General features: G+C 53.4%; 1 protein-coding gene across 1 annotated transcript in view; it reads left to right on the forward strand.

The window, feature by feature from the left end:
• The window catches only part of URB1 (URB1 ribosome biogenesis factor), a 70,886-nt gene that overhangs the window by 25,704 nt on the left and 33,189 nt on the right, over nucleotides 1–11,993 (forward strand). Inside the window, exons 11-20 of the mRNA XM_077765509.1 lie at nucleotides 721–894; nucleotides 1,530–1,659; nucleotides 2,213–2,329; nucleotides 3,405–3,517; nucleotides 5,328–5,447; nucleotides 6,889–7,005; nucleotides 7,487–7,625; nucleotides 8,641–8,811; nucleotides 9,868–10,061; nucleotides 11,817–11,984. Coding sequence (XP_077621635.1) covers nucleotides 721–894; nucleotides 1,530–1,659; nucleotides 2,213–2,329; nucleotides 3,405–3,517; nucleotides 5,328–5,447; nucleotides 6,889–7,005; nucleotides 7,487–7,625; nucleotides 8,641–8,811; nucleotides 9,868–10,061; nucleotides 11,817–11,984 — 1,443 coding nt within the window. The remainder of the gene's footprint in view (nucleotides 1–720; nucleotides 895–1,529; nucleotides 1,660–2,212; nucleotides 2,330–3,404; nucleotides 3,518–5,327; nucleotides 5,448–6,888; nucleotides 7,006–7,486; nucleotides 7,626–8,640; nucleotides 8,812–9,867; nucleotides 10,062–11,816; nucleotides 11,985–11,993) is intronic.

Raw genomic sequence — 11,993 nt, forward strand, 5'->3', positions numbered from 1 at the left:
TCCTGGGGCTGCCTGAGTTGTTCAGGGCCGGGCCTGAGATGGCATCTCCCAGGGGACCCCCGTCTGGCAACAGCTCCGGTTCCTGTGTTCTGCTCAATCTCTGCAGCGGGTGAGGACTCAGAACTGTCCCGGCTGTCCCTAGGAAGGTCCCTGAGCCTGTGTTTGGGGGCTGCATGCTTACCAAGCCTGCAGGTGTTTTTTCCTAAGTGTGTGCTGCCTTTGCTTGTCACCTGCGCCCCTGACAGCGAGTGCTGCTTGGGGCCGGTTGGGTGCTGGTGAGATTGCAGCTGTTCTTGGTGTGGAAAATCCCCGAGAGTCCGGTGGCTGTCAGAAAAGACTTAGGAGGGGGATGGGCATGGAGGAGGATACTTGTGGGGATGAGCACTGAGTGTTATGTGGAAACTAATTTGACAATAAACTANCCCGGTGGCTGTCAGAAAAGACTTAGGAAACACAGACAGTGAAACAGAGTTGAGAGTAACTATCAGCCCCTCCTCTTATAGTTCTCTCTTCGGCAGGTGCCGAGGTCAGTTCCGTTGCAGGTCAAGGGGGGCAGGACCCCCAGTCCACCTCTTCTTACAGCATCGAGGGTACCCGGCTTGTGTGGCCTTCCCTAGGAGTGACCCGCGGGGACGCCAGAGCCAGCCACACCCGGGGCTCAGGAGAACTGTGTCCATAGAGCAGCTGCAGATGTGTGGCTTTAACCCTTTTTCTTCCCAGTTGGATAGCATATCAGTGAAGCACACAGCTTTATCCCTTATTTCCGTCATTCTGAAAAGAGCACTAAAAACGATCGAGCACTGTCTGAACAAAGAGATATGGCAGGAATCAGGCGTGTACACGGCCGCGGCGATGGAAGAATTTGTGCGCCTCTTCAGAGAAGCCCTGAGCAAGGTAGGTGCGGGAGCTGGGTTTGGCCTTTGCGGGGAAGTTTCCAGGGCTTTCCTTACAGCTGTCACAGGTAAGCACACCAGGTGAAAGAGGCAGTTCCAGGAGCACCGAGGGCAGGTGTGGGACGAAATGCATTGTAGGGGTTGGGGTGCTCCTGGGACCTCAAGTCTCATCAGGAGCTGACATGCTCTTCCCTCCCCCACCGCCGCATGCACAAGGCCAGGGTCACGGTAAGGGGATGGCTTGGGAGGCCCATTCTGGTGAGTAAGGAAGGGCAGGTGTCTGCAGATGGGGTACCTGCCCCAGAGGAGCCGAGGTCACAGTGGACATGGCCCCCTGCGGTTGTCGGGCATGTTTCTTTGTTCCTAACGTCCTGCTCAGGTGAGTGAGGCTTTGTTGTAAGCATCGGCTCTTGTGTTTTCACCGCGTCCGTGCCGTACAGTCGTGGGAATCACAGCTTTGTGCTGTGCGGAGCTCACAGAGGACATGGGCCTCTTCTCCCCACCATGTCCCGTTTCTTACACACTCACACGCACTCACGTGCACTCGTGTCTTCCCTTTGTGCTTTGCTTCCCCTTAGTGTTGGGTTCCTCTCCCTTTCTCTCCCTTGTTTAATGTGACCGTGTTTTCCCTCGTAGAGTTTACCAGACCTGAACACCATCGTGTGGGTCTGGCAGTCACTTCGAAAGCAGGAGACAAAACAGGATGACGAGAAAGGAAAGAAGAGGGGCACCCAGACTCCTGCTGCCTGCGTGGCTCCCCAGTGCGGTGAGGGCTGCGTGGGGCCCTGCTCTCGGCAGACAGAGGTGACACGGGCAGGCGGGGACAGCTCCAGCCCACGGGGCTTTGGAGACGTCTATTGCAAATGTGCCCGGGCTTTACCTAGGCACCGTGACTGTCTAAGGACTTGAGTGCTGGGCACCCTGTGCTCTGGCCTTTCCATGGAGGCCTCTCTTTGGCTGTGCAGGTAGAGGTGGGCTTCACAGGCCCCCTGCCCAGTAATGAGGTACCTTACTCAGACCTTGTTATTAGCCTGCCGGGCAGTGGGCTTCGTACCTTCTGTCTACATCCTGTTTAATTCCCGTTGTTCAGATGAAGACACTCAAGCACAGAGGCAGTCACTTTAACCTGTCCAAGGTTACTGCCCCACCATGAGGACTTAAACCCAGTCTATTTGAACGATCTTGACTTCGCCCACGTAGACTCTGTAGTGATCCGACTGCAGCCTCTGTCTTCCCCGTGTGTTGACTGCATACCACCTGCTGATTAAGGACAAAGAGCCAGTATTTCCTAACTTACGGTGTTTTTTATCTTGATTCAGATGACGCAGAAACCATTCTTCTGAAGGCCGTTCTGCTGCAGGTCATATGCCTATACCAGAAGGCGGTCCCACACATGGTCATGCAGTACAACTTCGACTTCAGCAAGCTCCTGAAAGGTGCGGCTCAGGCCCCCTCTGCTCTGTGTGCCGACAGGGAGGAAGGAAGCAGTCACGAGCCGGAGCTGAGGCCCGGGGACGCTGGTGGGCCCCATCCACCAGCCTGCTTATTTGTATTTGCACTAATAGGTTTTAAATCACCAGTTGTCCTTAAGTAAACATCGGATGAGCACTTAGCAGCCTAGGGCACAGAAGGGAGAAGCCGGGCTGCCTGAGTTGTCTGCCTCAGATAAGTGACAAATCAGAGTGTGTCACGTTAACTCTAAAACCTGTCTTCAGAGGAGCAGGGGTGCGGACGTTAGAGCCCCTTAGAGGGGACGTCCCACTCACGCACAGGCGCTTCTGACAGAGTTACCCATGTTGTACTGGGTGAGTCATGTTCAAACCACATCTTGTAAAAGTAACGTTCGGCCTGTCTACTCACGTTTCTGTGACGGAAAAGTGCTTAATAACTTTATAATTGGGCCCATGGAGGAAGGCTTGCAGGTATGTCATTCCTGGGGTTTACAGAAGCTCTTGGAATAATCCTGAAAAGCTGTAATTAACTTTTTAATTGTTGGAAGGTGAAAGCCTCTCTCTGCTGTGAGAATATGAAATTTACTAGAGGCGGCCACTCGGTACCTAGTACCACGTCCCTCCCGAGTAAAGGGAAATGCAGAAATCAGGCCAGCGGGGGAGGACGCAGTCTGGGGCTCGGGTGGCCACAGGTCTGCTCACAAAACGTCTGTGGTCTGGGGAGCAGGGCTGGTGCCTCTCGCCCGGAGAATGTTCATGAGAGACGGCACCCAGGGGACAGCGGGAGGTGCCAGGCTTCACGCTGTAGGGAGAGGTCACTGGCCAGGGGGCCGCTTGAGGCAAGCGGAGTTAGGGCTTTTTGCTGACGATTTGGACAGACCATGAGAGGGGAGGATGTGCCAGGTGGGGGTGCGTCTGGGCAGAAGAGAGGAGAGAGCCTCGAAACCCCCTTCTTATTTCTGCAGTTGGAGTTCTTATCTGGCCTCCGTGGTCAGGGGCGGCCTCGCTGGGTGCCTCCCTGCCCATGACTTCCGGTCTGTTTCCCTCTTTTCTGCCACAGGCGTCATCTCAGAGCAGGGCCTCCGGGAGGAGGTGCCTCCCATCCTACAGCACCACATCCTGAAGGTGGCGCTGGAGCTGCCCGCCAGCAAGTTCCTGTGGCTCAAGGCACAGGTAGGAAGCAGACAGCTTCTGCTTGCTCTTCCATTAACGTCGGGGTCTGTCGGTGTTTCGGCCTGGAAATGTGTAACTGGGTCAGAACCTGACGGTTGGTTATAAAGACGACATTCACAGTTCCCCCCCTTAGATGCGCCTGGAGCAGAGGCCAGGTCTGAGTCAGGAACCAAGAGGCCTGTGCATCTCTTTGCTTTTGCAAAGTGGGATGTTGACTGTGTCCTTACTGAAACAGTGTCACTGGGAGGTATTGGGAGTTTTCATTTTTGTTTTTATCTTGAGTACTTTGCATTTTGCTTGTCATTTTAAAACTTTTTGGAAATAAATGCATTTGGAAATACAAAATGCATTCCTTCTTCTTTGTTTTCATCCTGGAAGAATTTGAGACAGAGATTGAGATCGATACCAGCCGGGAGAAGACCCAGGCTGGTATAAAAATCAGTAAAGATTGCTGGCATTTTTTCCTGCCTTTCATAACACCTTCTAGGACCTTCTGGAGAATATAATGTCGACTCATAAAGGGAACTCAGCCTGCAGCAGATACTCACCTGTGTGTTTAAGCACAGGATGCCATTTTGTTTCTATCCAAAGAGGAAAAATGACCAGGCAAAATTAAGCTCCAAGTGCTCTGTAGCTCTGATGATGATTTTTTTAAGTGACTTAGATCTTACTTAAAGTTCTCTGAAAAAAAAATTCTCTGGAACCAGGGGCACCTGGGTGGCTCAATCAGTTAAGCATCTGACTTCAACTCAGGTCATGATCTCACCATTTGTGAGTTCAAGCCCTGCGTCGGGCTCTGTGCTGACAGGTCAGAGCCTGGAGCCTGCTTCACATTCTGTGTATCCCTCTCTCTCTGCCTCTCTCCCACTCATGCTCGTGCATACATGCTTTCTCTCTCAAAAATAAAAAAGTTTTTGTAATTTAATGGAACCAATAGCATGGAAACGTATGTAGGGATTTGTACATGTCGTATTTCCAGAAAAGCGTGAGAATGCGGGCGCATGGGGATCTCTGCATTTCCCCCCAGGTCCTCTCCTGAGGTTCACCTGTATCGTAATTGAGGATTGACCCGCATGCCCTGTGCGTCTGCGCCTTTACCACCACAGAAAGACGAGGCAGCCAGGGCACAGAGTGGTTAGGACACCCTGCAGGGTGACTGGAGGGTCCAGTGTCGCACACAGTCCTGCTCTCAACCTCTGCACTCCACCGTGAGGTCATTGCCACGGTCCGCAGAGAGATGAGCAGCCCGGAGTGTCATTGAGTTTTTTTTACCCCAGCTGAACAGGGCCAGTGGGATCCTGGTGATTCATTTGGAAAATGAACAGAGGGAGGCCTCTTAACTTTGAAAGGACTGGTATTAAAATACTAATTTATATCCTGTGCCCCACCGTCTGCTTATAAGATGAAGTCTCCTGGGCTTCATGAACACCAGCACTTCACACGGTCAGGGTCATTCTTATTGCCAGGGGCTGCAGAGACGCCAGCCAGACATAGCCTCAGTGGCATTTGGGCCAGGGATCTGGAGCCCCATGAACTTCTGAGACGTGTGTTCAAAGCTCACCAGCCTTTGTGAGAGGCTAAATTACGTAGAAGGGATCGACCCTGTCAGCACCGGTATCTTGCTGAAATGCAGCACCGGCTGCCGTTTGGGGCTTTGGTTGAGCACCTGGCTTTCCGAGCCTCCTCGTGTAAAATCCCAGCCTTGCCGAGTGTAGTTAAAGTGAGGTGAGATAAGAGGCCTGGAGCCATACCGGCCTCAGCATCCAGTGACCTGTGTAATGTTTATAATCTGCTACCGTTCCAACTCCAGGAAGGCCCAGATGCAGAAATCATTGGAGGAGAACGATCTGTATTTTACTTACTGATGAAAATGTTTGTGACCAGTAGCCATCTCCAGCTCAAGTCATCTACCAAACTTCTGATCATAAAGGTAAGCATTTTCTACCAGTTCCTAATTCTGGGAAGCATCTTCCCAGTCTCTGTTACAGCAGGTGCTTAGTAAATAGTTGTTGAGTTAAGGATGTGTCAGGGCTTCTGTAAATTTAAAAACAGGAAGTTTTAAGGCAGCTTTAATTTATCATGTCTAAACTTAGCTGCATTCCCAAGAGGCGGCATGGTGAAGTGGGAAACATGGGCTTTGAAGTCTTGTTCCTAGATTTGAGTCCCAGTACTACCTCTTCCTGGGTGGCATTGGGCAAATACTCACCCTCGCTGAACTTTGTTTTCTCACGGTGAATGGGAAGGATGAGATGGTAGGATTGCAGAGGAGAGCGTGCGTGGCCTGGAGTAGTAGGTGATGCCCAGCACGCTGTAGGCTCCCTGCAGTGTTAGGATTCCAGCCTCCGGGGAACTTCCACCTGTGGGGTGGGCGGTGCCTTCCCCCACGTGTCCAGACGCCGCCTTCTCCAGGACTCAGCCTTTCTGACCTTGTCCATCACCCACAGCCCAGGTGTCCTCACAGTTACTGGAAGGGGACGGGGAGTTGGACTGTCAGCTTCTCTCTCCCACACTTGATCCTCATCCTGTAGGGCTTCCCCCAGGTCTGGATGTCACCATGGGAAATCTCCTTTCTGCTGCATGGCCAATGTGCTATAGGCGGCACGCTCATTGTTTTGGGGGTGCAGAGATTTTTTTCTTTGAAGCGTTGATAATCTTTCTGCCCTATAACATTCTCACCTGAGCTGCTTGAAGAACATGAACATCTTGGCCTTGACCTTCACAAACTGCCATTTCCCTGTAGGCGTGCACTTGACCCTGGCCCAATTTCATGGTCATTTACTCTACATGGGCAGGCTTGGCACAGTCGGGTCTCTCCTCGGTGCGCTGTTGAGGCTCTTGCTGTGGGAGTCTGTGCCATCAGGCCATTTGGGGATGTCATATAATCGTGCTGGCTCAAGGTCCTCCCTCTTAACACATTCCGTTCTCTTAGAATCGCCACTGCTTCATGTCCCGGCTCTGAGGCTGGGGGAGGTTGCGCTGAGATGACGTGACATGACTGTTTTGTGATCTTGGAGAATGTCATGCTAGCTAACAGTTGCTGGCTCTGAGGGGCTGAGTCCTGCTCATTTACCTGGGGTCTTTGTGAAAATCCGGCTATAGCAGTCAGCCTCCGAAGCAGCAGCTGGGTTCTTTAAATCCTTTTATTATTTAGGAGTTGAAGGAAAGGAGTAAGCAGCAAGACCAGGGGCTGTGTGAAATTTGAGTGAATGCAGAAGACTCTCTTCTCTTCCTTTCCGTCACGTCTGGGAGTGTCATTGTGAAAGAGTGGCTTTGGGGGTAAAACTGCCGATGGGACTCTGGCCTCCTCTGTGCCGTGCTGCCTCGGCCCCTCGTTGCTCTGACACCCCCGCCCTGGCTCTGCTCCCTGACAGATCCTGCGGGACACGGGGGTGTTCGAGCACACCTGGAGGGAGCTGGAGCTGTGGCTGGAACACTTACATGACACTGCGGACGAGCAAAGAGAAACCGTGATTCAGTTTTTGGAACGCGTAAGCACCTATGTCCAGTGTGAAGGAGTGTGTCAATGAGCATGCCATGTGACCTTCGATGTGACGAAGGCACTTTTGAGGCACCAGTGCCAGAAGCCCTGGGTTTCTGGCTTCCTTCCTAATTTCTGCTGATATGCCAGACTCTGCTGAGTTTTAGAATCTGTAAAATGGGAATATATTACTGTTTAATTTCCTTCTGGGGATTGGTCTTTGCACAAAGAGAACAGGGGCGTACTTACAGTGATTTATACCACTGGTTTAAGCGCAGTGGTTTATACCAAAAGAAAAAATTTTTTTTAATTCTGTAACAAAAAGTAAAAAAAAAAATACTTGGCAGAAAAAATTGTTCTTATTGGGGACTGTTAACATTTTAGCTCTTCCCTTTATATTACTGATGATTTTTTTGGTCTATTTTTGTTTTTGTTTTTCCATTTCACTTGGGACCACCTAAATGTTTTCTGCTTGGCTTTTCGATGCCCAGGTTTTACTGACGTTGGTGGCGAATCCCTATTCCTACACAGACAAAGCATCCGACTTCGTCCAGGAAGCCAGCACGCTGCGGGCCGCGGGGACGAAGCAGGAGGCTGACGATGTCAGCATTCCCGTGTCCCACATCGACGGTAGGCGCCGCTGCCGCTTTGCTCCTCGGGCCCGTGAAGCCCCAGCCACGATAAGCGGCAGATCAGTGGTGAAAATGGGAACCGCGTTAACGTCTCACGCAGGGGCAGGCATCTGTTTCTCTGAGTCAGAGATCAGCCTACTGTGGAAATGAAAATCGCCTTATTTGCTCCTCCGAGGGGGCGAATGTACAGAGCCCATTGGCTGGGTTATTTTTGTGCAGTGTTTCCTCTGTGCCGGGTGCTGATCTTAGCTCTTTACAGATCTAACTCCTGGAACCCCATAAGCCACCCTAAGGGGCAGATGTTATTATCCACATTTTTTATACGATGGTAATGCAGCTGAGGCCCAGAAAGGTTAGGTGATTAACTCAAGCTCACACAGCTTAGTACCCAGCAGAGTCAGGGTTTGAAGTCCAGACCCGGGCTCTGGTCTGTGCTTCAACCCTGACCCTGTTTGGCTTCTCTGATTTTGACCTATTCGCCTGAATATCCAGGTTAAGGTTTTGGGGCTTCTCGGTGTCACTTGAGGAAACTTCAGTCTTTTATCATCTGAGCCAGACATCCTATATTTCGTCTGGCAGAGCTCTTGGGATTTCAGAGGTGATGTCCTCGTGTGTTTAGAATTAAACTTCAGGGGCTCCTGGGTGGCTTAGTCGGTTGAGCGTCTGACTTTCGCTTAGGTCATGATCTCGCGGTTCATGGGTTCGAGCCCCGCGTCGGGCTCTGTGCTAACTGCCAGCTCAGAGCCTGGAGCCTGTTTCAGTCTGTGTCTCCCTCTCTCTCTGACCCTCCCCTGCTCACGCTGTCTCTCTCTCTCTCTCTCTCTCTCTCTCCTAGAAATAAAATAAAAATTGAAAAAAAAAAAAGAAACTTCATACTAAGCCTTTCCCCCCCGGAGTGTTTAGCTTTTACGCCTCCTCTTAGACGTTTCTTACGATCCCTGCCTGTGGAGCCCTTTGCAGTGGGGTCCTTCGGTGTCTCTGGCCTTGGTTGGATTGTCCTCTTTCTGTCTCAGATGTTCTCGACATGGTGGACGTCCTGGTGGAGGGCAGCGAAGGCCTGGATGAGGAGATTGGGTTCTTACTGGATGAAGACATGATCCTGCTCACGTTCCCATTCAGTGCCGTGGTCCCCGCAGCCCTGGAAGCCAGGAATAAGTTGCTCCTTGGGACAGAACACGAAACAGGTACCTGCGTGTAGTCAGGATCTCCTGGGTGCGTCACCAGCTAGGTCCCTGTGGGCTGGGAGGTGTGGTTCCAGGGGCTCCGGGAATACTTGCTGAAAACCCGTGGCAGCAAGGTTCATACCCTCCAAGTGATGGCTGCCTGGCCTTCAGAGCTAAGTGTGTAGGGATGAGAATCTGGGGGCCAGCAGGACTTCTGGGAAATGGGCAATTTGAGGGGTAAGTCCATAAGAATGCATTGTTTGTCTGCTGCACAGACCTGCTGTAACACCGACGTTTTCAGAGTCTATTTTTGCCATCACGATGCTAGGGTGTGAGTCCTTCGTACTTGCTGGAAATTGCTGGAACTGAGAACCAAGGAAGTAGCCCTAGATCACAACTAGATCACAGTGGTGTGATTAGTCAGGGTTGCTCAGGCTCTGCTGTAGTAACAAATAAGGCCCAGCATGTAGTGATTGAATGGGCAAAGGTCTCTTCTCTGGACCTTGGCATAGTCCAGTATAGGTCAAGTTGCTCTCGTGTGGGACTGTCCTCGTGGAGGCAGGGGTCCAGGCCACTCCCATCTTGTAGCTGAACCATCTCCACATACAGCCTCCGGGGTCACTGTGGGAGAGGAAGACAGAGGGGACCGTCAAGGAGGGGCTGTTCCTGCCAGGCCTGGAAGTGGCTGAATCAGTCACGTGGTCCCAGCCTGACCACAGTGGGGGGTCCCAAGGACCAAGAATGGATTTGCGAGCGCCAAACAAGTCTTGGCCCCAGGTGGCTCTTGCGTCACTTCTAGGCCTGGGTCTCCACTTCCAGGCCTTGGGAACTGAAGCCTGACTGTGCATCATATGTTTAGTGGAACGGAGCCTGGTGTGCTGTGCGGTGATAGCATCTACCCTCGTGTGTGCGTGTGTGTGTGTGTGTGTGTGTGTGTGTGTGTGTGTGTGTGTGTGTGACCTCTCGTGGAGTTGGCATCTGTTTCTCTGGGTCTGGGATACCCGTGGGAGTTGGTGTTACCGACAGGCCACAGAAGGGTCCTGGCAGGCCGCCCCCACACGTCTCATTCCTTTGCAGGCGAGAGCGTCGTGGCGTACCTGACGGCGGTGCTGACAGACCTCCTCCACACGCAACGGGACCCTCTGGCGCTGTGTCTGCTGCTTCAGGCTTACGACAGGCTGGAGCCTCCCATCCTGCCTTGCTGCCACCAGCTGTCACGGTTCCACACGTACTACAGCCGCTGGATCCCAGAGGCGGCCCGCGAGGCCCTGGTGAGCCGCGGCGGGAACGCTCCCGCGGGTACCGGGCCTTGCCCTGGGAAACCCCGCGATGCCTCCCGTGGGCCGCCGCTGCGTCCCGATGGTTCACCCTCGCCACCACGCAGCCTGCAGGGAGAAGCTTGGTAGCCTGTGGTTTCCCTACGCAGGAGGCCAGCTCCGTGGCACCACTGCTACTTAGCTGGCGCGACGGAGGATGGATGGCTCGCTGATGCCGCCGGATTGCATTTTCCGCTGGCTGCATGATCACTGAGCCCCCGCGCCAGCTTTGGGGCTGGGGTGGGGGAAGGTGCCTCCTCTTCCCTCCGTCCCAAGTGATGCGGCGTGCCTGGGTCCTGGCCGCCTTCAGCAGGCCCCAGCCTGCCCCTCGGCTCCGGGGCTCCCGTCAGACCAGGTGCTGGTGGCCCCCAGCAGCCTCCGTTCCGTGAAGACTGGGAAAATGGAAACAAAGAAAGAACGTCCCCCCTTTACGTGGGGACCGCGTGCTTGTAACAGGCCCTGCACATCTGGCCCCAGCACCAGAGTGTTTTACGAATGTTGGGGGCTGGGGAGGCACAAGAAGTTAGCTTTGTGGTGTGTATTCGTTCAGAACACTTTTAGCTGTTCGTGCAAAAGCAAGCAGCTCAGGGCCTCTTTGTCTTGCGGTACTCATGGCAGATACTTGTGTTAATCGCACACTTCCCGTCCGTCGGGGCCTGGTACCAAGGGCACTACGTGTGATTCAAGCCATTTAATCCTTGCGGTGACTCAGAGAAGAAGCTTGGGACTTACTGTGCTTATTACACACATGGGGAAACTGAGGCACAGAGCCGTTCCACCACTGGGCAGCAGTAGGGGGCAGGGGAGGGTCAGGATGTGGCCCAGGCAGTCAGCTGCAGCATCCACGCCCTTCCCGGGCCGCTGCCACTCTCCCCTGCATGCTAAGCTGTGGTTCAGTACTGAGGGCAGCCTGTCAGAGCTTAGTGGGTCAGTGCTGTGCCTCGTGGGTACTCGAAGGAAGGTGTCCACTCTCTGGGGGGTAGGTCACAGCAGCATTTCTCACCCTGGTGGGATGTCAGTCCCCTGGTGGCTCGTTCGGACACGGTCACTGGGCCCCACCCTGAGTGTGTTTGGTTCAGCATGTGTGCGGTGGGCCTGGGGATTAGCCTTTCTCACCTGTTCCCGGGCGACCCTGCTGCTTGGTCCGGGGACCCCACCCGGGGACCTGCTGTGTCTCCAGGCACACAGGACCTAGTTTCGTCAGCTGTGGAAAGTGGAGTGTTTCAGTCATAAAAGGCCCGTGGGGTCAATAAAGAAGGCAGTTTGGCAGTTACTGTAGAAGAAATTAACAACTTGAGTTTGAGGTCGAGCTCCAGAAATTTCTCTCTGCTCTGTCCACTGGCTTGTTACTCTCCCAACAAGATACCCTCCCTGGCGAGGGCCTTTGGAAGGCATAGAGCTTGTGAGCTGCCCCCTTCCCAGGTGCCACCCACAGCGTGCAGCATTCATCACCGTGACGCCTCAGTCAGTGCCCGGCCCGTGCGGCTCTAGCCCACAGCGTCTGTTCTCGGGGTGTGCAAACCCCTTCCTGATGCAGTGCTTTTGTGTTAACGCGCCCTGAGATAACATTGGGGCTTAACTTCTTTAAATAGAATGCCACACAGTCACATATTTTTTAGTTTTAGGACTTTAGTTTTAGCCGACTGTGTACCCTTTTAATCTGCAATTGTTTTTCTTTCCTTTTCTTCGGATTTTTGCTGCTTTCCCAAGCCCCTTCAGATGCCGGGCAGCCTCGCCCCCCAGGGCCCTGCGGCCTCCTCCTTCTCCGCCCTGCTGCAGGCGGCCTACGAGAGCGAGGGTGCACTCCTGGACGAGCAGGTTCAGGCGCAGCTGCGGGCCGCTCTCCCGCACCTGCCGGCGCGCCAGATCCTGGGCTCGGCGACACAC

The sequence above is a fragment of the Crocuta crocuta genome, unplaced genomic scaffold (assembly GCF_008692635.1).
Source record: "Crocuta crocuta isolate KB4526 unplaced genomic scaffold, BGI_CrCroc_1.0 scaffold84, whole genome shotgun sequence".
Taxonomy (NCBI): domain Eukaryota; kingdom Metazoa; phylum Chordata; class Mammalia; order Carnivora; family Hyaenidae; genus Crocuta; species Crocuta crocuta.